A 27,126-nucleotide genomic window follows, 5' to 3' on the forward strand; every position below is an offset into this window, starting at 1 on the left:
CAGCCCCCAGCCTGGGGCAGGCAGCAGGTGGGCTGGGATAGCTCAGGGAGAGCCCCCAGCCCTGCCTCGGTTTCCCCATCGGGCTGTTCTGGGTCTCAGGTGCCCTGAGGCCGCCCCTGGGACGGGCAAGCTCCCCCACTGGGCCCAGTGTCTCTGCTCCCCACTTGAAGCCCCTCCACATCAGAGTCGCCCTCTGCTGGACCCCGGAGCCCACTGTCCTCACCTGCCCTGGGGCTTGGTGGGCTGACCCGCTGGGCCTGAGCTGGGACTCCTGGTGGGGGGGGGGTGGTCCGCCCTGGGTCTGGAAGCTTCCCAGGCCCCAGACAGGTGGCCGCAGAGCAGAGCGGGGGCAGGCCCCAGGGGTCCCCGGAGCCCCCTGCTTTCCGCCTGGATTAGTGGCAGCGTTCCTGCATCGGTCACGGGCAGGCAGCCTGCTCCTGCTGTCAGTCATCCAGGAAGTGCAGGCGTGGTCCAGCTGTTCCCCAGCCAGCTTCCCACAGTCCTGGGAGGGCTCGGGGCGCCCCGCTCCCCCCAGGGCTCAGTTTCCGCCCAGCCACCGCTGAGGTCTCCCTCTACACACGCACACGCAGAGAGCCGCAAGCAACTCACAGACGCAGAAACACTCACAGCCCCGCCCCCAGGCGCTGAGCACGCAAGGACGGACACACACAGAAGCCGCTCGCACGGACCCGAGGGGAAACTGCAGCCAGCGCGCACGCCGTGCTGTCCTGGCCGGGCTGCGCTCCAAGTGGGCAGAGCTCACAGCTCCCTGGTGGCTGGCGCACAGCGGTCAGGCGTCCTGGAGCCCCCGCATGGTGTGCAGGTTCCTCCGGCCGCCCCTTCGGCCTCTCCCTCGGATATGAGCTCGCCTGGGACAGGATCTTGGGCTTGTGCACGGTGAGGTCCCTGGCACCCTCCACGGGGCCTGGCGCGTAGCTAGGGGCTCAGGCAACGTTCAGTGAGTGAATGAGCGCCAGGCTCCCGGGTAGCTCCTGATTCTCCGGGAGAGGTGGTCCTGCGTCCTCCCTCCCTGGGCCGGGAGGAGCCCCTGTCTGAGTCCTCACTCTCCACCCTCATCTCCCCCGTGCCCCTCGCCCCGTCTCGGTGTGGACCTGCCTCCTGCTCCTGGCCATCCTCGCAGGCCAACCCACCTGCCAAAGGCTGGCCAGCCTCAATCGCCCCAGGCCCTGCTCACACCCATCTCACCAGGCGCCCCCTGCCCTGGGCTCGGAGCGGGCAGGGGCGGGCACCTGCGCCAGGGTGCGGCAGGGCACAGGCGTTCGTGGCTGCAGCTGCCGTGCCCTGGGCAGCTCAGGCCGAGCCCCCGCGGCTTGCTCCTCCTCCACCCAACACCAGCTGGTGCCGGGCACCGCGCCAGGCCTCCCAGGCACAGATCCCGGCCTCTAAGAGACTTTGCCCTCCAGCCCCCTCCTAAGGCCAGGGCACCTCAGGCAGCCTCTGAATCAGAGGAGAGGACACTCTCACTTCCGGCAGGAGAGCCACAGGGCTGGGCTGTTCTGCCCCTAACGTTTCCAAAGAGTGGCAAAATGCACCCGACACATGGCGTCCCCTCTGTCCACTTGCAAGCGTGCGGCGGTGCCGGTGCCTGCCACTGTGAGGCCAGCACCGCGTCCATCTCCAGAGTTGTTTTCATCCTGCAAACCCAGAACCCTTTGTACCTATTAAAAATAACTCAGGGGGCCGGCGCTGTGCTGCAGCGGGTTAATGCCCTGGCCTCAAGCGCTGGTATCCCATATGGGCCCGGGTTCTAGTCCCGGCTGCTCTTCTTCCGATCCAGCTCTCTGCTATGGCCTGGGATTGCAGTGGAGGATGGCCCAAGTGCTTGGGCCCCTGCACCCCCGTGGGAGACCAGGAAGAAGCTCCTGGCTCCTGGCTTCGGATCAGTACAGCTCCCACCATTGCAGCCAACTGGGGAATGAACCAGTGGATGGAAGACCTCTCTCTCTCTCTCTCTTTCTTTCTGCCTCTCCTCTCTCTGTGTAACTCTGACTTTCAAATAAATAAATAAATAAATCTTGAAAAAAAAAAAAAACAACAACTCAGGTGCCGGTGTTGTGGTGTAGCACATGTGACACCAGCAGCCTCTACTGATGCTGGCTAGAGCCCCGGCTGCTCCACTTCAGCACCAGCTCCCTGCTAATGCACCTGGGAAAGCAGTGGAGGATGGACCAAGTGCTTGGGCCCCTGCACCCACGTGGGAGACCTGGAAGAAGCTCCTGGCTCCTGGCTTCGGCCTGGCCCAGCCCTGGCTTTGCAGCTATTTGGGGAGTGAACCAGCAGATGGAAGACCTCTCTCTCTGATAGATAGTTGATAGATAGATAGATAGAATTGTGGGGAGCCATTGCACGGCGCCCTAAAGATGGCGCCAGCTCCTTTCCCCCGGAAGGACTGGCGAGAAACAAACATCTCCTAATAAGGAGATGTTTGAGCTCCCTTCCGGCTTCCGCGTTGCTGTACCAATCAATGCTTGCCACTTGGCCGCTTTTGATTGGTGCGCGGATGGCTATAAGAGGGAGGGGAGAAAAAAGGGCGCGAGATTCAAAGTCTGAAAGAGGTTCCTGAATAAACTGCTGGAAGAAGAGTTCGGGTCGTGTCTTCCTTGCTGGTCGAGGGACGCGACATAGAATCTTTTTTTTTTTTTTTTTTTTTTGACAGGCAGAGTGGACAGTGAGAGAGACAGAGAGAGAGAGAAAGGTCTTCCTTTGCCGTTGGTTCACCCTCCAATGGCCGCCGCTGCAGCCGGCGCACCGCGCTGATCCGATGGCAGGAGCCAGGATCCAGGTGCTTCTCCTGGTCTCCCATGGGGTGCAGGGCCCAAGCACTTGGGCCATCCTCCACTGCACTCCCTGGCCACAGCAGAGAGCTGGCCTGGAAGAGAGGCAACTGGGACAGAATCCGGTGCCCCAACCAGGACTAGAACCCGGTGTGCCGGCGCCGCAAGGTGGAGGATTAGCCTATTGAGCCACAGCGCCGGCCGATAGAATCTTTTTAAAAATAGTAACTCCTGTGCTCCCCGCCCCAGCCTCCGACAACCCCCGTCCCACTTTCTGTCACTTTGGACTTGACTGGGGCGCTCGTGGAAATGGACTCTCGATTTCTGTCTTTCTGGGATCGGTTATTTCACTTAGCATCATGTCCATAAGATTTGTCCATGTTGGAGTTTGTGTCAGCATTCCCTTCCTTTTTAAATATTTATTTATTTACTTGAAAGGCAGAGTTAGAGAGAGAGAGGGAGAGGTCTTCCATCCACCAGTTCTCTGCCCAGATGGCCGCAATGGCTGGAGCTGGGCCAGGCTGAAGCCAGGAGCCAGGAACTCTATCCGGGTCTCCCACATGAGTGCAGGGGCCCAAGCACCTGGGCTGTCTGCTGCTGCTTTCCCAGGTGCATTAGCAGGGAGCTGGATCGGAAGTGGAGCAGCTGGGACTTGAACCTGCGCCCACTGGGATACTGGCGTCACAGGTGGAGCTTAAGGAGCTGCCCCACAAGGTTGGCCCTGGGGTTTCCTCCCTTTTGAAGCTGGGTGGGTGGGCACCCTGTGGTCACCCATCCCTCGTGCGGGGCACTCAGGCTGCTCCTGCCCTTAGGCTGCTGGGAACGTGGACGTGGGCATCTGTTTGAGAACCCGGCTTCCGCCGCTCGTGGGCACTGCCCGGGAGTGGAGCTGCTGGGTCACACACTCACCCTGGGTTTGCGCTAACCCTGGGTCTACACTTGCCACAGTGGCTGCACCACTCTGCATTCCTTCAGGGGCCGTTTGACAGTGAACTTGAATTTGACCTTGAGGAGGCTGGAGGGGTTCAGGTGAGGGGAAAAGCGCTCCGCAGGGGAGGGCGCCGTCTGAATACTGATGAGGAGGCCAGGCCCCGCGGGGGCTTCTGGGGACACGGGTGAGGCAGAGCCGGGAGGTTTGCCTCTGCCTCGCTGGCGCGTGTGAGTGAGCCCCAGTTTGGAACAGGGGCCACTGCAGCTTGTGAGCAAGGGGGTGACCCGGCCGGCCGCTCCAGCCCCGGGAAGCCTAAAGGGGCAGCTGGGAGGGAGGCGGGCCACGGCGGGCTATTCTGGGGTCAGGAGCAGGGGTTTAGCAGGCAGGTGGTCAGCAGGCAGGGCAGAGAGGGGACAAAAGGAAGAAACAAGCAGTGGGCACGGAGCCGTCAGTGGGACTGGGGCTACGAAAGGGAAACCAAGTGACACACAGACAGGACCCAGGGGGCGAGGGGGTGAGGCGGCGTCCATGGCACGGGCACGGGCAGGTGGCAGACCCCGCCTTTAACTCTTTTTTTTTTTTTTTTTGTAAGATTTTATTTGATGTGACAGAGAGGGAGAGGAAGAGAGCGAGCGAGATCTTCCATCTGCTGGTTCATTCCCCAGATGGCTGCAACGGCCAGGGCTGGGCCAGGCTGACACCAGGAGCCCGGAACTCCATCAGGGTCTCCGACGTGGGAGCAGGGGCCCAAGCACTCGGTCCGTTTCCCGCTGCCTTCCCAAGAGCATTAACAGAGCCGGACGGGAAGCAGAGGAGCCGGGACTTGAACCAGTGCTCTGACGTGGGTGCCGATGTCTCTAGGAGCAGCTAACCCACGGCGCTGGTCTCAGTGAAATGCTGATACCTGCTTCATCATGGATTGTTTTCCCATTAGCTTCAGTTTCTTAAAATCTTGCATGAACATACTACTTAACTGGATCACTGAGTTTTGGGTCCCCCCTCAACCTGTGCCCCCAACGTAAGTGCCTCTCCCACCTCACCCTGGCTGCGACCCCACAGGGGGTGGATTCTCTCCATCACCCATGGTGCGCCCACAACTGCCCCAGGACCTGAGGCTCTACCACCAGGTGTCCAGTGTGGCGGGGACAGGTACCCGGCAGGTGGACTCCTCCTGTGCTGGCCTGGTTCAGAGAGAGACAGACACCCGCCCCAGGCTGGCGTCAGTGAGGAGGGACCAACCACAAGGGCAGTGGCATCCTGCGGGTGTTCGTCCGAGGGCATCGGTCCTGGTGCTGACCCAGCCCGGGTGTCCAGCCCGCTCCGCAGGTCACACGTACCCCTTCTGCGAGTGGCCACTCACTGCACAGAAACCCAAGCTGGGACTGAGCTCACGAAAACACAGCCACGGCCCGCGCGGGAGCCGGACGTCAGCTCGCCCCCTAGAACCTTCTAGAAGGAAGATCCTGCTGAAAGCAAAGCCTGCAGAATGACACTGCACTGTCTTGGGAGAGAATGAGAGAAGCGGGGAGGTGACGGTGGATTCCAATGTCCTGGACGGGGAATGAGGCAGAAAAATTTCCTTTAGCAAACCCTGGCTCAGACCCAGATCAGAGGCAGGACTTCCATGAGGGTCAAAACGAGCCAGGAGTGAGAGCACACATTCCAGCCTGCAGCTGGCAAGACTGGCCAGTGCCAGGACCTCGCCTGCTCTCAGGAGGGCGTTCTGATGATTCCAGGTACCCTGAACCCCCCAAGCCCCCTGCCATAGCTGGGACCGGGGTTGACTGCCCCACCCACGAAGCCGCCACACCTCCATCCCAGGGTCGCCGGGAGGGGCAGGGTTAGACACGCATCTCCAGCCGTGGTGCGGACAAATCTTTATTATTTCCCCTCATCAACCACCCACAGAGGGTGTGCGTGGATGGTCCTGGGCTCCAGACACCAGCTCGCCCGCAGGGGCCCTGTGTGCCCCGCTCCTCTCAGGATGGTCACAGGCTTGGACCACAGGTTGGAGCTCAGGCTCAGACTGGCATGGCCAGCCCCAACCCCAGCAGAGACAACAGAGACCTGGCACGAGGACCTGCCTTCCTGGACAGCGAGCGCCGGCCAGAGCCCAGGACCCCAGCCCCCGCCAGGACCGTGCACAGCACGCCGCTGAGGGGCCCAACAGCCCCGAACCCATCGTGGTGTCCAGGAGCGGAGTCCTGCCCGTGCCCAGCTCCTGGGCGCTGGAGTGCAAACCGAGATCCAAGGGGCAGAGGTGGCAGCTGAACTGGCGGGCACCACCTCACAGGCGCCAGGACCCCTGGGGGCCACCCCAGCGCCTGAGCAGCAGGAACCGGGGGACCTCTGACTCCCAGAAAGAGACGCAGCCCCTCCCCCAGGCCAGACCCACAGAAGCCAGACTCAGGGAGGAGCTGGCACTGCATCAGCAGGATTTGGGGGCACCAGGACACCTGCCCACGCCTGTGTGTGGAGTGGAGGAGCGGAGCGTGGGACAGAGCACAGGACGACACCTCGGCCGCCCCAGCCAAGAGGAAGATGCTGCCATCGCTGGAGGCCAAGCACAGTCCGGGGGCACAGCCCGGCCCTGTCTCCCCCCTCCCCTGTGGCACCAGGCGTCTCACGGGGGCGACACCGCTGGGGCTTCCGTCTAGCACCCTGCGGAAGGCAGCACACACCGACCCAAGTGCTCGGGCCCCTGCATCCACGTGGGAGCCTGGGATGGGGCCGTGGGAGCCCACCACGGGGCTCCAGAATCCTGGCTGCCACCTGGCCCAGCCCCAGCCATCGTGGCCATTTGGGGAGTGGACCAGCAGACGGCCAAGATCTCTCTCTCTCTAACTCTGCCTTTCAAATAAATAAATCTTAAAAAGAAAACCCTCCTCTGTCTCCCCCTTCTGTCACCTTTCAAATAAATAAGTAAACAAATAAACAAATATTTTTAAAAGTAGGGGAAGGAGGAGGGAGTGGGAGAGGGAGGAGATGGTGGCTGGACCCTCGGGCCTCCAGGATCTCCCAGAGCTGGTGGGGAGCGACTTGTGTCCCTGCAGCCAGGGGTGGCCCAGAGCCTCCTGTTCACCTGCTGAGTGTCTGCTCCTCCCAGGCACTGTGTTAGGCTCCGGGCAGAGAGGGGAACCCAGCGTGGAGGGCAGGGAGACAGGAGATGGGCAGTTGGCTGCACAGAGGGAGCGGGGGTGGGCACCAGAAGAGGGCTCTGGGGGCGGGGCGTGCATTGGAGCAGGCTGGACTGGACCGTGCCACGGCAGCCCTCAAAGCGTGACTGAGCGCCCAGCACTGCGGGAAAGGACCAGTCGAAGCCACACCATCTGCCTCCTAGGGTTAGCTTCAGCCGCAAGGGTTAACACGGGAGAGCTGCTGGCTTGTCCACCTTCCCCCACCGTCCTGGCTCAAGACGGCTGCCTGAACACCAGCAATCACGTCTGAATTGCAGCCAACAGTACAGAGGAAGCAATGGGAAGGGGGTGCAGAGGGTTCAGGAGGGTCTCCTTCTCAGCCGGGCCGTTCTAGGACCCTGGAAGGCCCCAGACCCGGCCTGGGGTGGCAGGGGAACATGGTGGGGGCTGCTGTGTCGCAAATGCGGATCCTCCAACTGCTCTACTTTACGTCTCCCGGTTGGGGGCTGCCTCCCCCTCCCCCCAGCCGGAGCCTCGCAGGTGCCCTGGGCATCCGGACACCCGGTCCGAGGGAGAGGGGTGGGACAGGCGGGATTCCAGTCCGCAGCAGGGCAGATTCCCCCCTCCCCCCACAGGTGTGCAGGGCGGAGAACCCCAGGCCGGGTTTGGGCCAAGCGACTGTCATAGCCCTCCCCACAGCCAGTCCCACCCCTGCCGCTGGAGGCTCGGGGACCTGTCGGAGCCCATCCCCTGTGGCCAGCAGGGAGAGGCACAGACCCGTCGCCCGGGGTGCCCCGTGCCGCAGCACGCCCACGACAGCCTGCGCATGCGCGCGCGAGTGCCCACACCCCCGCCCTCCCCGAGGGGTTAATTGTCACTCACGACACCACGACGGCAACACAGACCTCCGGCCCCAGCATTTTGTTTTGTTTTGTGGTTATTTTTTTTACAACTTTAAATATGGAATATAAATAAATTTTACATTTAAAAAATAAAAGGAAGGCCCCCAAAAATATAATCACCGACTTTACAAACTGAAGGAAGCAGATGGGGGTGGGTGGGGCAAAGTGCTGCCAGGAGGTGGGAGGGGAGGTGGGAGCACAGACCCCGCCCCTAGGGGGCCCTGGGGCCCCTCCCTTTTCTCCCCCCTCCCGAGGGGGCGCTGGAAGGGGTTGAAGAAGGGGGAGAGTGCAAGCAGGAGGGGCGGGAGAGGGGGGCTGCCCCCTCCCAGACGCCCCCCCTGGGTTTCTCACGCCTGCCCAGAAGGGGGCGAGATGGACAGGTGCTTCCTCCCTGGCCCCGCCCATGGGCTCCCTCCTGTCTGACCACCCCCAGCCACAGACCCCGGGAGCCCGCGTGAATTAGGAGCACGAAGCTTTTCCTCAGCTGCTTTACCCACGTCTGCCAGAAACCATCCTAACAGATGCGCACGCGGCCACGTCCTCCGTGCGCACCGCGCTGCCTGCCTACAGCGCCTGGTGCAGCGCGCTCCCTGTACAGCCTCACACAGCCGTCTTGCTTGGGTTGGAACACGGTGCGCGGGGGCCCTGCTGCCCTGGCCCCTGGGAGGAGTGACCGGGGTCACCTGGAGCCTCGGTAAGGGGGTCCCGGAGCCCCTCGGTGGAGCGGGGTGGGGGCAGGGCAGAAGAAGACGCAAGGTTCAGGAAGACAGGTGAACGGAGACAGAGGAGAAACGGGGGTGGGGGAGGGGCTGGGGGAGGAGGCAGGGGTGCCCAGGTCGCATCGGCGTCCACCCCAGGGCAGGCTTCATCTCTAGCCTACTGAGAGGGCGCTCGGCCGCGGGGGCTCTGCCCAAGCCCCCGGAGGGGCCCGACTGGCGAGGACCTCTCCCGTGTGACGCGAAGAGACGCCGCCCGAGGGGCTGGGCGCGGCCATCCCGCAGTCTGCGCAGCCTGGCCCGCGGAGCAGGAGGCCCCCGCCTGCCTGGAGGGGTCCCTCAGAGCTGGCCAGGGGTCCAGGAGCCAAACAGGAGACGGGCGCGCCTGCCCCATCCGTCCCGCGCGCGCTCAGCCCAGATCCTCGAGGAGGCAGCCACGCCGCCGGGGCTCGGCCCTGCTTCCTTCTCGCTGCGGCGGAGGCCGGCTGGGGGGCGGACGGACACGTGCGGGGCAGGAGAAGCACCATGGCCGTCCGAATCAGGCATCGAGACAGACGGACGAGGGGGACATTATCACTCCAAGGACCCCATGGGGGCAATACAGCAAATACCATATTAAATTACCCTGTAGGCCAAGCAGAGGGACAGGGGGTCGGACACAGCCCAGCATGCACCCCAGCCCGCGCGAGGGCGGGGAGGACCCCCCCACTCCCTCAGGGCAGCTGAGACCGCTGGGCTGGGGTCTCCCAAGCCCCCCACGCCGCTGCCCCTCGGAAGGACTCAGCGGCTGCCGGGGTGGAGGCACCAGGGTGAGAAGCTGGGTTTGGGGGCCGGGCCCACTGGCCGCCCTCACCTGCCCACTCTCCTGCGATGCCCCTAGGCCCCGAGGGTCTCCTTGAGCGCCTTCTTGTCCGGCGTGTGCTTGAACTTGTGGTGCTTGCGCTTGGGCGGCCGGCGGACGCGCACCATCCGGATGGCCACTCGGGTCTGGGGTGCCTTGGCTGCGGGAGAGAGAAGAGCTTGTGAACGGGGTGGGGCAGGGGAGGGGCCCGGACTGAGCTGGGCACGCGGTGGCGCCTGGAGCCGCTGTGTGTGTCTTGAAGACAACCACTGCACGGGCTGTGCCTCAGTTTCCACATCTGTGAAATGGGTTGCGCGGCCACCTGCCGGCACCCTGCCCGGCACACAGGGCAGCAGAGTGAAGACAGCTTCAGATGCTTCGCCCTTAGCCACCGCCTGGACTCGGGTCAGCTGGACCCTAGGAGGGCAGAGGCAATGCCAGGGCCGGTGCTGGGGGGGCGTCAGCAGGAAGGAAAGAGGTTGGGCTGAGTTGTGTCCCTCTTAGGCCACCATCTGGCCACCACCACCTGGGATTTGAACCCAGGGACTTGCGCTCCGAGCTCACGCTTCCGTCACTGGGTGCAGGACTGGTGCCGCTGAGCCTTGGTCAAGGTCAAGGTCAGCTCCTACTCATTCTCTCCCTTCTGGGCTCCAGGGGCCACTTTCGCACCGGAAGCCAGGTCTGCCCGGCCCCAGGCTGGCTGCTTCCTGGGAGGCTTGGGAGCTGTCCCCAGCCTGCTGGGGCTCGTGGGGGCTGACAGCTTTTCTCCCATCTCATAGGGGTCACGGTCTTATCTCCCATCTCATAGGGGTCCTGGTCACACATTTCCTAGTAGTGCAGGGCTGGAGTGGGTATCAAGTGCCCCCAGGGGAGGAGGCCCGGGAGCTTCAGCCCAGAGCTTCAACAGGACGCTGGCTGGGCAAAGGCCAAGCTCCAGGTGGCGGCACAGGCTGAGATCGGAGCCTGGTGTGTGTGGGCAGGTCTGCCGCAGAGCCCCGGCAAGCGGGCGCCTGCACAGGGACGGTGGCGGCCACGTGCCCGCATGGCCAGGCTGCCTGGTGCACGGCAGGTGTCCCGAGGCTCTTGGAGAGCACCTAGTGTGAAAGAATGCGGCGTGGATTCCCGGCTTCATGTTCCAAAATAAACTAATCTCTTCATTCCACCTTTCCACTGATTAGTTTTTTCCAGTTTAAGAGGCAGAGAGACAGAGCCAGAGTCCATCCACTGGTTCCCTCCCGGAGGAGGCCGGGCCTGGGCCAGGGCCAGGGGCAGAGCCAGGAGCTCCGAACACGGGCCGGGTCTCCCACGGCCGGCAGGGACCCGGCCAGTGGAGCATCCCCACTGCCCCCCAGGGTCGGCACTACAGGAAACCGAGGCGGGAGCCAGTGTCAGGTACGGAACCCGGGTACTCCGAGGGGCAGGCTCCACCCAGAGCCAGGGCGCAGCCCCAGGAACGAGACCGAGAGGCCAGCAGGGCGCCCGGCCACAGAAAGCACCCCGGAAGCTTGGCAACGGAAAGTTCCGGAAAGCGAAGCTGCCACTTGGCTGGGTTTGTCTGTAATCCCCGTGTGATCATCTCAACCCAGCGATCCGAGCGGCCCCCGAGGGGAGAGAGGAACAGGCCCGGCTCAGAGGACCCACGACGGGGAGACCTGCGTCCTGGGCTCGGCGCTGCCCGTGCAGCCTCCGGGAGCCCCGCGGCTTCTCTGCTCCAGCCGCACTGCGAACACTACGGACAGGCTGGCTTTGCAGGGTCGGCTCTCGGGTCCACCCCAGCGCTAAAACCTTACAGTCCTTTTACAGAGACAAGGCAGGGGATGCACCAGCAAGACAGGAGGGCACCCCCCCAGGCGAAGGCGACTCCAGAGCTAAGAGAAGGGGCTCAGCTTGTGCAGAGCTGGGAGAAGGGCTGGTCACCTGTGCAAAGGCCCTGAGGCAGAAATGTACTCAGCCCCCGGGGCGGCCAGCCCTGCTGGGGTGGTGTGAGTGAGGGGACTGGCTGGTGGCAGGGCCACAAGGCCAGCTGATGGCTGTGAGCTCACTTAGGGCTTCCCAGCCACGGAGGAACCTGGCTCAGCCAGGGGCTTGGGACCAGACTTCCTGCCGCAGGGGTAGGAGGCCGTGGGCTGAGAGTGCAGAGGAAGACCCCGGAGAGGCGCTTACCTCGCTGCTCTGGGGACCCCCCGGGGCTCCGGGCCGCGGGCCGCACGCCTGCCACCGTCTCACACTTGCACGCCAGGTGGTCCTCCAGGGTCACCGTGGCCTTCTTGAAGGTGGGCTTCTTGCGCACAATCTCGATCTTTCTCACCTGGAGAGCAGAGCCCGTAATGCACCCCTGGAACAGCCGCCGGTGCAGGAGCCCGCGGCACGCCCGCCCACCCGCACGCACGCACGCCTCCCAGCCTCCCGGCCTCCATGTTTTCCTCGAGAGCAGCCGGAGGCCCGGGCAGCAGCGCGACCTTGCCCTCTGCCCTTCTCAGAGGTTTTCCATCAAAACAAGCCCTCCAACGTGGCCTCCCGCTCGGCCCGGCCCCTGCGGCTGCCCCCAGAGGGGGAGAAAGGCATTTCCGGGTTGGGCTGCGGGGCTGTGGTGTTCCCATTCCTGGAGCGCCAGCCAAGGTCAGGGGCTTTGGCAGAGGCGGGAGATGGTTGTCTGGAAGGAAGCAGGGGGAGGGGAGGCCGGGCTTCATCCAGGGGGAGGCGGGAAGGGGGTCAGCTGTCGGTGTCCGTGTGCAGGGTTGGAGGCTCCGGGCACAGGAGGTTCCACGACAGAGGGAGGATAGAGTGACATCTGGGCGTGGGGAAGGCGGGCTGGGCAGCCAGGCGCCGCTGGCCAAGGTGGCGGGAGGGGGCGTGGCCGAGCAGGCCGGGCCCACGGGGGCGTGGCCGGTGGAGAGGGGCAGAGACAGCAAGGCTCCTGTGGCCCTGCCCAGCCCAGCCTGAGACCAGGAGCTCCTGGGACAGCACCTAGCAGGATGCATGGACACGCCCTCCCTGGGGAAGAGGCAGGCCGCACTGTGCCCCTACACCCTCCTCGTTAAAGACCCAGCTCGTCCGAGGCTGGGACGGGAGCGGGTGTCAGCTTATGAGAGAGCAGAGAGCGGCGGGAGACTCTGCAGCTGCCTAGAATATCCTGTGAGAGCTGCACCTGCCCCGCCCCGCCCCGCCCCGCCCGCGAGCGAGTGGGGGCTGCACACCTGCACGGGCCGCAGCTGCACCTGGGTGGGCCGGCACTGCACGTGCCGGTTGTTGCAGCAGCCAGAGCAGCGCTGCACCTCCACGCAGGGCGGCCACACCAGGAAGTTGGCGTTGGTGCGGTCGATGAGGCGCCGGGAGATCTCGAAGACCTCGGTGCGCGTCTTGCACTCGGCGATCACGGCCGGCTCAGCGGCGGCTGTGGGGGAGCCTGGAAGGGGAGGAGCCTCGGTCGGGAACCTGGTGGAGGGGCCCCCACCCCGCGCGTGCCCCGGACACAGCTCTTTCTCAGAAACGCCTGCCCCTCGCCCACTTCCCTTCAACCCCAGGGTGGAGACCAAGTCCTGGCTGTTCTCAGCCACAGGACTTGGGCAGGCAGCTGAATGCTCCAAGCCTCAGTTTCCCCATCTGCAAAATGGGACGGTGAGACCCACCCCCCCCCCCAGAAGCATGGCGGGGGTCAGGGGATGGTTCTGAGGGTGTGCACCCACCCTGGGTGAGCAGGTGGAGGAGGGCCCACTTCCCCGCCGGGCTGCTCTGGGGCCTGGCGAGCTAGACTCCTCCTGCACAGGGCTAGGAGGCGGCTCCAGGCTCTGCCCTCGGCCAGCAGGGGCACGGGATTCACATGGGAAGAGCGGGCCGGGGCCTCCCAGCTGTGTGACCTTGCCTGCCTCTCTACCCTCTCTGGGCCCCAGTTTCCAATTCTGCAAAATGGGGTTAATAACGCCGACCTCCAGGGTTCAAGTATGGAACCAGTGAGCCCTCAGGCACCAAATTTAGCAAATGCAGAGCTACGCTGGGGGGTTAGGGTGACTCAGCTCCCCTGGGCAGGGCACGGAGGGGGTCACTCTCCCAGCTCAGCCCAGCCCTAAGTGGGAGCAGGAGCATGCAGGGCCCTCTTCCTGGCCTTACCCAGGCTCCTCCTGCCGCGGGACAAGCCGTCCGGCTCTCCTCCCGAGTGGGACCGGGTCACGTTCAGGTCCAGCTCAGCACTATCTTCGTCTGCAAGAGGAGGCGCCGTCAGACCCGTGCTGATGGTGGCGGGCAGGAGGGGACCCCTGGCCGAGAACGGCTCCCCGCCAGCGGCCGGGGTCCTCCAAGCGGGCTCAGGCGGGTGGGAGGCTGATGGCCACCCCGGAGCCCCCACCATGAGTGCTTTGGCCACATTTTTGGCCAGGACCCAGGTCAGCAGTTAAAAATACTTGATCCCCTTTGCCACTGTGGCGAACCCGAGCTCGGCCTCCAAGGCGGGGCGGGGACCCAGGGCCTCGGGCGGCTTCCAGTGCCCTCCGCCCAGCGTTCCCACAGGAAGTGCCGAATGCAGAACTTCCCAGAATCCCCGGGGGGACCCTCCGGAGCCCCGGACAATGGCCCTGCTGGGCCAGAGAGAGGGCGGGCATGCGAGGGCCGGGCCGGGCGCCGAGCCGGTGGAGGGGAGGCGTGGGGAGCGGGGCCGAGCCCTGCCCTGCCTGCTGCCCCGCATCCAGCGGCTGCCGCACTCTCTCCACCCTCTTCCTGGACCTTCAGCCCTAAGCTGGACGCATCCGCCTCGGGCCACAGATGACTGTGCCCTGCCCAACCTCGCACTGTCACCTGGGTGCCACCCGCACTCCTGCGAGACACTGACCCTCCCCAGAGCCAGCGGCCAGGGCTGAAGGGAGGAGGAGGAGGGGGAGGAGGCCCGCGCTGGTGCTGACTTGTGGACGGGCCTCTCTGGCTCTCCCCTGGGCTGAGAGGTGTTGGGGACAAGCTCGTGCCACCTGCACACGGGGCTCTCACTCTCGCCCCGGCAGAGGCAAAGACTCCTGCTGGCTGTGGCCGTCACCAGGGCCCCGGGGACCCTGCTCGGAGGGGACTGTCAGTGGGAGGCTGGTCCATGACTGTCCAGCCCCAGCCTGCACGCCAGCGTGTCTGTCTGTCCCTCTCCCTGCCGTCTCTGGAATGTCCCGGGGTGGGGGGAGGGACGTGCTTTGTGGAAAGGTTAAGTTGATTAGGAAAAAATAGCCACGTGGCTGCCTCGAAACAGGCCGGCTATTGAGAACCTCATCTGCAGGGCTCCGACCCCACCAGGGGTGTGGAGGGGCCGGCGGCCGCGGGCGGGGCCGGGGCCTGGGGAGAAACAGCAGAAAGGCTAAATGTGGACGTTGCCATTGTGTGGTCAGCCGGGCACGGGGCGGGGGCTCTGGCAGCCCTCGGTGGGGGCCCAGCAAACAATAGGTGGGCCCGGCCGGGCGTCTTCACCACCCCCCAGTCCAGGCGGGGTTGAAAGGGCCGGGGAATGCTTCTGAGAGGGAGCCAGGGGCCCAGGGGCAGAGGAAACAAAGACAGGAAAAGCTGTTCCCCCACAGATAGTGTCTGGGCAAGGGTTACAAAGTGACACAGAGACAGAACCCCGAGGGAAGGGGGCCTGCGGGTGCAGGGGGGCCGCCCGAGCAGGCCAGAGGTTACAGGCGAATGGCATGCACTCGGAAGACAGCGCGCATGAACCCAGCCCCAGCCCTGCCAGCCCTGCCACGTGTGTGCCACCCAGCACGTGCCCTCTCACTGGGCACGCCCTCGGGCTTAGCCAGGGTGGCCGGCTGGCCTAGGCCAGGTGTCCCCGAGAGACCTCACAGGCCGGGCCCTGGGCCAGAAGAGCAGGGAGATGGCTCCCCCGCACCCCACACCCTGGCCACACCTGGAGAGGCTCTGAGCACACGCCCGGGGCACCTGCTCCCCGCCCCGCCCCTGTACCCAGACAGCGCCACGCATGGCTGTTTCTCCTGCCACACCCACAGCCCAGGTACCCACCAGCCTGCAGACAGGCAGGTCCCGCCCAGGGTGGGTGTGGCCGGCCCGCGAGGGCTGCCCTGGGCCCCTAGTTCTTGGCACCTTAGGGAAAAGGGCCAGAGTGCGGGGCACGGATTCAATTTACCTCCCGGGTCTCCGTGCAGCAGGCGCTGGAGGTCCTCGAAGGAGCGGATGGAGTGGCCACTCAGCATCTCGTAGAGCTCTTCAGGAATGGGGTCCCCCTGCCAGGCAGACAGCGCGGCTGAGTGGCGGGAGGCGGGGCTGCCCGCCGGGGCCTCCTCCAGTGCACCTCCCACTGCCCCCCCAGGCATCCGAAAACGCACAGCTGGGACAGGCGGCATCCGGGGCCAGAACCCTGAGACCCAGCTGGGCTGCTGCGCCCCAACCCTCAAACAGGGACCCCAGCTCGCCTGTCTCCCCCATCAGACTTCGGGCTCCACCAATCGGATTTTTCTCCGCTTCTCTGCCCTGCCCCGCCTCCCTCTCCACCCGGCACCCATCAACGCTCGCACAGAAACCCGTTTCACAGACGAGAAAACAGAGGCCTCGGTGGGGGCCGTCCTCTGCCCAAGTTCCGCAGCCTCGCAGCGGGGGCAGAAGCTGCATTCAAACCCAAGGCTTTGCGCTCCCAGCCGGCCGGTGCACGTGTGCTTCCCAGCTGGGCGCGCGGTGGCGGCCACGTGTACCGGGCGTATCTGCTCCTCTCCCACGAAAGAGGGAATCCTTAGACACCGCCAGGAAACCTGAACACTGACCCCGTCCCTTGCTCCACCAAACCCTATTTTTAGAGTCGCTCTGGCCGGCTACCAAACACACTTGAAACCTAATAAGCGCTTCAGCAGGCCTCACCCGGAGCCGGCTTCCTCCACGCGAATCACGGGTCCCACAGCGACATGAGAGCAGCCTGGCCCACAGGCCCACAGCCCCGCAGCGCGGAAGCCAGGGGCCCCGAGACAGACAGGAGGGCAAGCAAGAGACGGAGAGGGGATGTGAGACGCCACGCGTGGGAATGCACACGCGTGCAGAGCTGCACGGCGGGCACGGGCGGGGGCCCCGGAGAAGGCGTCAGAACGTGGGGCTTCTGGCTGTGGAATCTGGGGCTCGGCCACCCCGTGCCTCAGTCTCCCTGGAGTGAGAGGGGAAGAAGTCGTGTCTCACTTGGTTCACAAACAAGAAACGGTGTCTGGGACCTGGGCAGGGCTGCCCAGGAGGGGGCGCTGGCCTCGCCCTGAGTAAGTGTGTATGTTTGGGGGAGTCGTTGGCCCCCTGGCAGTGCTGGGGCGCTCTCCCCAAAAGCTCGACACTTGTCACGGTGACCCGGAGCACCTATTCCAGGGGTCCGGCCGGGTCCGGCTCTGGCCGCCCCTGTCAACCGGGAGCTGGAAGCCCTCAGGGAGGTGGGCGTGCCCACTGGGGAGCCAATCCCTTGATACCTCTGTGCCTCAGTTTCTCTGCTGGGTCCTGAAGCCGATGGCCTCCCTCCCCCCCCCCCCCCCGGTGTCTCAGGGCTGCAGGGAGGCTGGAGGGGGGGAACGGCTGAGCGAGGCGTCACCACACACACTACTCCCTCGTGTCCCACCCCCTGCCACCTCCAAGCAGGTTCACTGCTCCAACCCAGAACAGTGACTGTGCCCAAAGGTTGACAAAGGACCCACCCCAGAGCACAGCCAGCCAGGGACACCTGGCGGACCTCAGGCTGGTCACTGTCCTTCTCGGACCCTGGCTCGCCTGTGAATCGAAGGGGTGGAAAACCCTCCAGTCCACGCTGGTCCTGCCTCGCGGGTGGGAGAGGGGGCAGAGCCAGGCCAGAGCAAGGGTGCCCGCCAGGCCTCGCTCGCAGAAGAGGAACAGGAAGTGTCTGTGAGGCCCTCCCGGGGGAGGTGCTCAGCTCCTTGCCCCTGCAGGCGTCCACAGTGGCAGGGGAGGCCCAGCATGCCCCAGACCCAGGCCCACAACACAAAGGAGGTGACGCCTGCAGGAACAAACTGAGACGCTGCGGGGCCAAGTGGGGAGGAGCAAGCCCAGGAGAGAGACCGCGGAGGAGCGAGATGCAAACAGGAGGTGCTCAATAAATGCTGCAGAATGCACAAGGACTCGACTGCTCCCTGGGGCCCCCTCTATTATGATTCTCCCACCGCCTCCATCGTGAAGGCCACCAGGGATACTCTTCCCTTAACCCAGGAAACTAGCCCCAAGTCCGTTTTATTCTAAGCAGGGAGCCTGCTCCTGCACACGCTGCTTGTGATTGGATAGGCGCCTTGGACTTGATAACAGTACCCAGGGGCACTATTTCATCCCATCTTACAGATGAGACAACTGAGACTAGGAAAAAGCAAACAAGAGGTCTAGCTCCAGATGACCAGTGAGCGTGTGTGCGGGGTCTCCCAGGCCCCAGGGCACCCCTGTTCTCCCAGCCACACGGAGCTGCACAGCCTCCCTGTCCTCGGCTCTGGGCGTCATTGGAGGTGCGGGGTCAGCACTTGGCGCCTGTGTGTGTCCTAGGCAGTGACACACACCACGGCCGCCCGCAATGGCTCACCACTGGCCCCAGACGCCTGGAGCCCAGAAGCCAGGGGAGCCTGGTATCACAGGGTCCCTGTTTTAGCTTGGGCTTTTAAATGGAGCTACCAAGGCTGGTGGTATGGTGTAGCCTGTTGAGCCACCGCCTGCAGTGCCAGCATCCCATATGGACGCCGGTTTGAGTCCCGGCTGCTCCACTTCCAATCCAGCTCCCTGCTAATATGCCTGGGAAAGCAGTGGAAGATGGCTTAAGTGCTTGGACCCCTGCACCCATATGGGAGACCTGGAAGAAGCTCCGGGCTTCAGCCTGGCCCAGTCCTGGCTATTTCGGCCATTTGGGGAGTGAACCAGCAGATGGAAGATCTCTCTCTCTTTCTCCCTCCCTCTCTCTCTCTCTCGCTCGCTGTAACTCTGACTTTCAAATAAATAAATCTTAAAAGAAAAAAAAAACTGGCTCCCAACACCTCGCCTGGGACTAATCGGGAGGCCGCTGCCGCCCACCAAGGGGCAGAGGGCAAACAGCAGGCGCTTTGGGAGCCACCACTGCCATCACGCTTACTCTCTCAGCAGCGGCAGCGAGCGGCACACGTGCCCAGGCCAGCAGCACAGGCCGTCTGCAGAGGGCAGCGGGCGGGGAGAGGGCGGCCTGCCCGTGGGAGGAGGCTGGGCCCCAGGAAATGACACCCCAGCCCCACACCGGCACTTCCTGGGGTCGCGTGGGCTGGCAGGTCCCTTCCGGGACTGGGGGTGGGACAGCCAGCCCGCGGCCAGCATCAGGATGCCATATGCCTCGGGAGGGGGAGGCAGACTTGCAATGCCACCTGTTTGGGTGAGAGGCTCGTCTGGGTGTGGGAGGGCGAGCGGCCGGGACCTCGGACACCCTGGTGCAGGGAGGTAGGGAAGAAGGGTCTGGCGCCCTGGCAAAGCTGCCCCAGATCTGAGGCCTGGGGCTCCTGGCAGGGCGAGGGCGTGGCGAGGAGGCAGCTGGGCAGAGCCAGCCTTGGGAGCCAAGGCAAACAGCGCCCTCCCCACCCCACCCCCAGCGCCAGCTGCGGGAGGCAGGAAGGGCACCGGCCAGGTGAATTACCTGCTCCCAAACAGGCTGGCAGATCAAAGGGCCCTCCCCAACCCTCCACCTGGGCCCCAGCGCACACACACAGGCAGCTCCCCACCTGGCCTGCCGCCGCCCCACAGGCACAGCCCCACTCGGGCCCACGCAACCAGGGGCGTTGTCTGGCTGGCAGCGGGAGCTGACAAGGCCTCCCAGCGCGCGCCCGCCCGCCCGCCCGCGAGTCTCGGGCCTTTTTAGACCGGAAGCCAATGCCTTTCAAGAAGGCTTCTGCACCGACCACAGAAGCCATTTAGACGGCCCAGCTTCCCCGGCCACCACTGCCCTTCCTCAGGGCTCCGGGGACCCTGCCTCCTGCTCCGTCGTCTTCCTGGGAGCCCCACCCACTGGCCTCCCTACCTCTGGCTGGAGCAGAGAAAATGTCAAAGCAGGAAGTGAGAGACTGGCCGCATGTGACAGCCCAGTGCAGTGGCTGTCACCCCCCAGGCCAGAGGCCAGGTACTTCTGCGGCTCCCGGGGACTCCGAGCTGACCCCGACGTCTCGTTTGTTTGTTTTTAAGGTGGCAGAAACCGGAGAGCTGCTAGAGACACAGAGCTTTGCCAGCCCCTTTCGCTGCTGCTTCCTCCCCTCTGTCTGTCCGAGCCCAGAGAGAGACGGGGAAGGAGAGACAAGCTGGGGTCTCGAGGTGGGGGCCTCTGAGCCCTTCCCCACGGGGACCAGGACGAAAGCACACCAGCGGGGAAGGAGGCCCTAAATGCCTAAGAAACCAAGGACCAACGAGGGCTGGCCCAGAGGGGGCATCTCAGCGGCAAGAGCCAACACCCCTCACTGCTCCTCCTAAATCCCCCCTCCCACACACGTGCACTTCCTGCCTCCACATTCTCTCACCCTGACCTTGCGCACCTGCAGGCCAGTTAGTCTCCCATCCCCCAAGTCCACCAGCAAACCAAGAGGAAGCTGGGTGGCAAAGGACCGGGGGCTCCTCCTCTCCTTCTGGGCATAGGGTGCTGAAGTCAGGGTGTCGTCTGACCGCGGGGGTCACCCTCTCGGCAGCCAGCGTGCCACAGGGGTCCCCTCTGCTTCCCAGCTCTGAGGCCTCCACCCAGGTCTCAGTCTGGGGTCATGGACAGCTCCAAGGCCCCCTCCGCCAGCAAGCCCTCCCTGAGGCCCGGCGCACTGGCAACCCGGAGCACATTCTCGGTCTTGGCCCCCACGGGTATCAGTCTCGGGACCATCCCAGCACCCACCTAAGGCTTAGTCAGGGTTGGCAGAAAATTAATAAACCTCCCAAGCTGCAAAGCACCACATACAAGGGCAGAGTTTCTGTGCCGCCTCCTCCTGGTCAGATCCACGGAGGCGCAGAGTCCGCGTGGGGAGGAGCAGCAGGTTGGGGCCGAGTTGCACCTGCTAAGGGGAGGCCTGGGAGCCCCTCCTGCCTGGGAAACAGCCTCTCCAGACTGCATCAGCAAAGGGAGTCAAACGCAGGGTCTCCAGTGCCGCAGGTTCAAAGAAGGGCTTCCTGGAAGTGACAAACGCTCTGGGCACTCGGGCGCTTCAGTCACGGCACCGCCATTCGGGGCCGCATGGGGGTGGCTGGGAAAAACTGCAACCACGGAGCTTAAGGCTTGGTGGGGTCAAACGGCAGAGCAGGCAAACACCCAAAAACAACAACCACCAAAAAAAGCGCGCTGTGGAGCGGAGACCGATGGCTGCAGGCGGCGGCCACGGCGAGCCCACCTGTTGCGCAGGGCGGGCCCGGTGCCGGGTGCACAGGGCCTTGCGTGCCTGTGTACGTGCGTGGGTGTGCGCGCACGTGTGCTCGGGGCGCGTGTGCTGGGGCCGTGCGTGCGTTTTGGGTGCGGTGCGCGCGCGTGTGGCCCGCGTGTGCACGGGCGTGGCGGCGGCGGGCGCGCGACCTGGCCGCGGTAGTGCGTGCCCGTCGCTCGGCGCGCCCGCCTGCCGGAGCGCAGCATCGCCTCCGGCCAGGAGTGTGCATGCGTGGGGTGAGTGAGCGAGTCGGGGGGCCGGGCGGGGTGGGCTGCGGCGAGCGGCCGCGGGGCGCCGCCGTTCCCAGGACGCCCTGGCACCGGGCCCAGCCCCCAGGTCCCGCGGCGAAGCGAGGCGGCAGCTGGGGCCGGCCGGCGCCCCCCTCCCCAACAGCTGGCCGCGGCCCGGGGGGCTGCGGGAGAGGCGGGGAGGGGGTGTCGGGAGGGGCCTGCAGGCGGCCAGGCCGAGTCCCGCGTCCTCCTTCCCGGGTGCGGGCCGCGGGGGGCGGCCGCGGAAGGGCGGGGCCCCCGGGCGGGCGGCCGGCGGCCCTCGAGGAGCCCCGAGAACAAAAGGAGACGGCTCCTCCGTGGTCAAAACAACCTGCGCTGGCGGCGGCCCAAGGCCCGGCCGCGGCCTCGGAGCCCTCCGCCTTAACCCCTTCGCCGCCGCTGCCGCCGCCTCCCTGCGCCTCTCGGGAGGCCCGCGCGGCCGGTCCTCCCCCGCAGCCGGCGAGGTGCGGAGGCGGGACGGGACCCCGGCCCGCCGCGCGGCCCGCCGCCCCTCCCGCTCCACCTCGAGCCTGCAGCCTGCCCCGCCCCCTTTCCCACCTGGATTCGGGGCAGACTTGCCAACTCACGGCTACGTGAGCCTGGGGGAGGGGGTGGGGGCGGGGGCCGATCCGACCGGCGGCTCGCGCAGACGTGCGTACACCCCCTCCCCTGCAGCCAGGCTTCTGCGGGCGGCGCGCTCCGCACCCTGCCTGCGGGGGAGAGAGGTGCTTCCTCTGGCAGGGCGCGGGCGCAGGTATGGCGGGGCCTCAGGCACGCGCCGCCCCGGGGCTGGATTCCTTGAGCGTCCCCGGTCCTTCCCCTACCCGCAGCGCCCCAGTGCCCCGAACCTACTCGTGTCTGTCTGTCTCTCCGGTCCCCGTCACCCAGGACACAACCCTCTCCGCCGGGACGGAGCTCTGGGGCCAAGCATGCCCTGCGCCTGCCTGCGGACGCCCACCCTGACCCAGAGCTGGGGCCAGGGCGGGACCCGAACCCTCGCCCAGGGGCGGCTGGACGCCACGGGGGGCGCTAGCTCGCGCCTCCTGGGCCGGCCGGGTGCCGGTCCGAGCCGAAGCGAGGCTGAGGCCCAAGTGGCTGGGAAGGGCGCGCAGCCTTCCGCACCCCTCGGCGGCACCCCACCCCTCTCCCCTCGGCGGGCGAGGGCTCGCTCGCAGGAACCTGAGCGGTGGGGCGGGGTGGGGGTGGGGCACGGCCACACACACCCTCCCCAGGCGCCCTAAGGCGCAGGGTCTACGCCCGTGGGAAAGAAAGCCGCCCTTGCGCCCTTCGCCTTGGAGCCCGGCACCTCCAGACCTGCGGCCCCAGCCCTCCGAGGTCAGCGGGCTCGCCCTGCTGCTAGGGTCCAAAGTTCACTGCAGGGAGGGGAGGGGCGGCCAGGAGTGGGGGTGGGGGCAATGAATGGAGAGAACCAGCCGCAGCTGCCGTCGCAACTCACCTCGGCGCTGGCCAGACGCAGGTAGCAGCAGAGAGACAGAAAGAGCGCCCAGCAGCGATTCATGCCGACTCCCGGCCCGGCCCCGCGGGGCCCCGGACGCGTAGACCGAGCGCGCCGCCCCCGCGGCCAGGGTTGGGGGCTGGGGAGGGGGGTGGGCTCGGCTCCCGTCCGCGGCGATCAGGCGCTCAGGCCGCTGCAGCCGCCGCCGCCGCTCACCCGCATGGCCCCCGGGCTCCGTCGCTGGGGGGCTGGGGAGGACCTGGGCGCGGGACCTGGGTCCGAGGCCGCTACCTGGGCGGATCCCGAGCCCGCGCGAGCATCCACGGCCGGGGGGCTGCGTCGCGATCCGAGCCGAGGCGTCTAGCCGTGTGGGGGCGCCCCGGGGACTCCAACCTCCTAGAGAAGGAACGCGGCACTCGATGGTTCGTCTTCCCTCGCCGGCTACAGGCGTTTTCCTCTGCCCTCCGGCCTAGCTTTTTTGCAACATCTTCTGGAGAGGTCGCCCAAATCGGAAAGCGCAGGGCCCGGCACCTCAAAGCCCGAGTCTCCCCGAAAAAACTTTTTCCAAAGTTGGCTTTGCAGCGGCGGCCGGAGCACCCAGGCCGGGAGAGGTGCAAACTCCCGCCCGGGCCGGGGCGGGGAGGGGGGGAGGGGGGGCGGGAGCGTGTGCGCCCTGGCGCGGGGCCCGGGCGGCGGGCACGGCGGCAACGCGCGCGCGGCGTGCCCGCTGCGCGCTCGGCGCGGCCCGGTCGACAGGTGGACGCGGCGCGAGTCCGTCGGTCCGTGTGCCCGCCGGCTGCCTGCTCCCGGCTCCGGGCGTCCTCTGCGTGCGAGCTGCGGCTGCTCCGGCTTCTCTTTACAACGAGGCTGGAAGGTGGGCCCTTTTTTTTTTCTTTTTTTTTTTTCTCCTTTTTGCGCGCCTGTGTGCCTGTGTGTGCGCAAAATCCCTCTACCTCGGAGGGGAAAGATGGGCGCTGGCGGCCGGAGGGGAGCCCTCGGGGAGGCGGCGGGGAGGCAGGCGGGCGCTCCCGGCTGCAGGAGAAGTTGCCACCCTTTCAGCTGTTCCGGCCTTTATAGAGGAGAAGAGTGCGAGAGGTGGGTGGAGACAGCCTTTCCTCTTCTGGCCGGGAGTCAGCGCGGCGAGGGGGGGCGGGAGCTCGCGAGGGCCTGGGGCGCGGCCGGGCTCGCGGGGGTCTCCGAGAGAGCGGGAGCCCCTCCGCCCTTGACTCCGGCCCCCGGACAGAACTAGGGGAGCCCACGCGCCCCGCCCCTCGGGCTGGCCACCAAGGACAGGTTAGGGACCCACGTGGTTGTTGGGGGTGGGATGTCTCCAGGGCCAGGGCCAGGAGTCGAAGCCCCCGCCCCGCCTAAGGACTAGCGGTTGGCACGCCGGCGGCGCAGGCGTGCTGGCCGCACGGGACTCCAGCTCCGTGGCTTGCCTTCAGAGACCCTCCCCTGGGTCCCAGGCTGGGTCACCTTGGACCAGTCACTTCCCTCCTGTGCTCAAAGTGGCGGCGGCGGGGGTGGGGGCGGATAGGCTTGTTGTGAGGATTAAATGCTGGAAAGGGCAAAAAAACAGCCAGCCAGGAGGCAGCCACAAGGTGAACACACCAACGCCGCCGGCAGCCAGCACCATTCAGCTGCAGGCTGGGCCTCTGTTCCCTCCTCCCAGCTGGTTGCCTGGCACACAAGCGGCCGTGCCAGCGTTGGCTGCATCCGAGTGTGTTGAACTGCAAAGTCACACAAACCCACACATGCCTGCAGCATCCCGCGGGACCGCCATCCCGCGCCTCCTGTCACCCTGTGTACCACCTCCCTCGGCTCCCCGGGGTGCCCGGCCAGGGGGCCCACGCGCCCACACCAGCATGCACGCAGTTAACGCCTCCCGCCCCCAGCTTGGGGAGCTGCTATGTCCCTGCCTTCGCAGCCACACTGTCACAGTCACGGAGTCACACGCGCACACGCCGAGCCCAGCACCCACCGCGGGGCCCGCAGGCTCACTGCGCCCTGCTGTCTCGTGACGCCAGGGCACCTCTAGGTTGTCTGCTGCTGCTGTCTCTGTCTGCCATCTGTACCCAAACATTGCCTCTTTGGGGTGGCAGCCAGCGCCTCACACGTGCACGGCCTGTCTCTTCGTGAGCCGCCTTCTTGGGACCGGAGGAGGGCAGGCACCCACCCCGGAGCCACACGGGTGTCACGGTGGCCGAGACGCAGCCTGGGGCAGGTCGCTGTGGTGGTTCCCAGCCTGGAGTGGCCACTTAGCTGAGCAGGTGTCCTGGGCCGGCTGTTTAACCTGGGAGGACCCCGATTTCCTCCCGTGTAATCCGAGACGCTTATATAATGGGAGGGATGGCGGAGACGCCAGGGGCCGCTTGGCGGGACGGGGAGTGTTGGTCCCCTGGGGTTGCGTGGTGGAGTCCCACGTAAGAACCGACAGGTGCAGCTTGCCACACCTCGACACACGTTGTCCACGAATGGTTTGGCCGCCTCGTGGAGGGGTCGGCAGCTCCCGTGAGATCACGCGTGCAGGGGTCCCGTGCAGGAACTGGGACAAGGCTGTCAACGCAGCTTCGCGGCGCTTGCCAGGGGCCAGGCACTGCTGCAGGCACACGAGCAAACCAGCCGTGGGGCTCGGAGAGGCCCGTGGCTCGGCCGGACAGAGGCAGGAGGGCAAGGAAGGTGAGTGGGAGGATGGGCGGCCAGCTCCCGAAGCACTGGGTTCGAAGACTTTGAGACGGAAGCCAGTCCACCAGCCAGCTGAGCGACCTTGACCTCCTGCGTCCTTACCTGAAAGTGGCACCAGAGTGGCTGCCATTGTTAGCACCGAGCCGTGGCGGCCTCACAGCTCCTGTGAGATAGGGGGCTGCTGTCTCCTGGTGGGGAGTGGGAGCGCAGGGGTCACGCGGCCGGGACTCGAACCCAAGCAGTGCAGCCACAGAGCCCACGTGCCGTGCTCTTGCCCGGCAGGATGACCACGAGGCCACATTGTGGGCCTTGAACACATCCATGGGAAAATGCCGTGCGGCTGAGCATCTGTCCTCGGCCTCAGGGGTGCACGGCAGGGGTGCTGCCTGGAGGAAGGGACCCCAGCCTGCTGCTCAGACATGTCCTACGGCCTTGAGTGATGCAGACACACAAATCGTTGTAGTCCAGATGTGTCTGTGCACGGGCCCCTCCTCCAGGAAGCTCGCCAGGCTTGCTGCTTGCTCTGGTCTTTGCCTGGTGTATCAGCCAAGTACTAGACTGGAGTTCAGGGTGAGCAGGGGCCTCGCCCCAGCTCCCAGCGTTCAGTTGTTGCTCACTGAATGTCTGCCCATGAGTCAGTGCCTTGCCTGTGTCTGCCTGTGGGTCCCGGCGGGTACAAAGTTGCCAGGCCCTCCCTAAGGGGTGGAGGGCGGGTGCTTGTAGCATGAGGTTCTCCGATAGGACCAGGAGGGATGACGGGCTGAGAGGGGGGAGCCAGACCCCATACCCCCCAACGCCTGCTCTCCTACCCCAAGCTGGAGAACCAGTGGCCATCCTTGCCAGAGGGGGCCCGCCCAAGGCCAGGGGCTGTTGGAACTGCGCCTTCAGAGAAAGCGCCCTGACCGAGCCCCTGGCCCGGCCCTGGCTGTTGCGGCCGTGTGGGGAGTGAACCAACGGATGGAACATCTCTCTGTCTCTGCGTCTTTCAAATAAATGAAAATAAATCAAAGCCCTCTCTAAAAAAGAGTCTTCCTTCCTGAGCGTGGAGGCCGGGAAAAACCAAGGAAGGGGTTGGGGTCGATCCCCAGGCGGCCCCGCGCCATGACGCGAACCGAGGGCGCAACACCAGCTGTCCACACCTGGAGGAAGAGGAAGTGGGGCTCCAACTGGGGACGGTCCCGGGCTGTGTCCTGAGTGACTGAGACTGCGGCTGGGGCTTTACAAGGGCCAAGCCCGTGTCCACTCCCACCCCACGTAGCGCGGTCAGCTCGCCCTTGTTCCCCTGCGGTCCTGGCCCCGCCTCCCTGTGGGCGCTTCCTCACCCTCTGCCCCGCCTCCCCTCACAGCCACCCTGGAGAAAGTGTTACCACCGCATGTGCCCATTTTACAGCTCAGGAAAGTGAGGTTCAGAGAGCAGGCTTCCTGGCAGCGTCTGGGTCCAGAGACCAGCTCTGTGACCTTGAGCGAATGACTTAACTTCTCCGAGCTCAGTTGCCCACCTCATGGGGTTAAATGAGCAACTACATCTCAAGAGTCCTCAGCAGACGCCGTGGTCACCGCGACTCCGGGCTCTCGTGCACACGCACACCGTGCACGCTGGCGCACATGCACCTGTCTCAGCTCCAGGGCTGGCGAGGACCAGCGCCCCACACGCTGGGCCTCTGTGGGAGACCCCCCACCCTGGTGAGGCTTGGCCACGGCAGCTGTGGGTCCCAGGGAGGCGGCCGGCCAGCGTGCCGGAGCCCACCCTGCGGCCTTGGCCTTGGCCTGTATACAAAGGCGAGGGAAGCCAGTGTTTGTTTTCCCGGGGCTCAGCAGATGCATTTTTAGCTCCCCAAGGCTCCAGACGAGGAAGAGGATGTTTGGACGGGGCTTCGAGGAGCTACCTGCCCTGGAAGGGTCTGGAAGCTGAGCGAAGCCCTCCTGGGGTGAGGCGGGGGCAGACGGGCTGGGAGACCACAGGCTAAGCCCCGCCCCCACCCTGATCCTGGAACCTTGGTCCCGCCCCCACAACAGGCTGCCCCTCACTGCCCTGTTCTTACCTGCTGGGCC

General features: G+C 65.6%; 1 protein-coding gene and 1 long non-coding RNA gene across 3 annotated transcripts; one reads left to right on the plus strand and one right to left on the minus strand.

Moving 5' to 3' along the window:
* The first annotated feature begins 494 nt into the window (after positions 1-494).
* Positions 495-2,053, plus strand: LOC138844442 (uncharacterized). Its single transcript, XR_011380290.2, has 2 exons — positions 495-897; positions 1,799-2,053. It is a non-coding gene; the product is annotated as an uncharacterized LOC138844442 (long non-coding RNA).
* Positions 2,054-7,782: 5,729 nt separating this feature from the next.
* Positions 7,783-23,415, minus strand: PDGFB (platelet derived growth factor subunit B). 2 transcript variants are annotated; one of them, XM_051845885.3, is made up of 7 exons: positions 22,390-23,415; positions 15,432-15,528; positions 13,430-13,519; positions 12,520-12,728; positions 11,486-11,630; positions 9,335-9,482; positions 7,783-9,106 (listed from the first exon to the last, which is right to left on the minus strand). In XM_051845885.3, exons 1-6 carry the CDS (start codon positions 22,450-22,452, stop codon positions 9,358-9,360), a joined length of 729 nt encoding a protein of 242 aa, XP_051701845.2. In that variant the 5' UTR covers positions 22,453-23,415; the 3' UTR covers positions 7,783-9,106; positions 9,335-9,357. The 2 variants fall into 2 exon arrangements, with proteins under 2 accessions (XP_051701845.2, XP_051701846.2); XM_051845886.3 differs by lacking the exon at positions 22,390-23,415 and adding an exon at positions 21,786-22,083.
* Positions 23,416-27,126: the final 3,711 nt, after the last annotated feature.

This window comes from Oryctolagus cuniculus, chromosome 11, assembly GCF_051225735.1.
Source record: "Oryctolagus cuniculus isolate XC-2025 breed Fujian yellow rabbit chromosome 11, ASM5122573v1, whole genome shotgun sequence".
Taxonomy (NCBI): Eukaryota; Metazoa; Chordata; class Mammalia; order Lagomorpha; family Leporidae; genus Oryctolagus; species Oryctolagus cuniculus.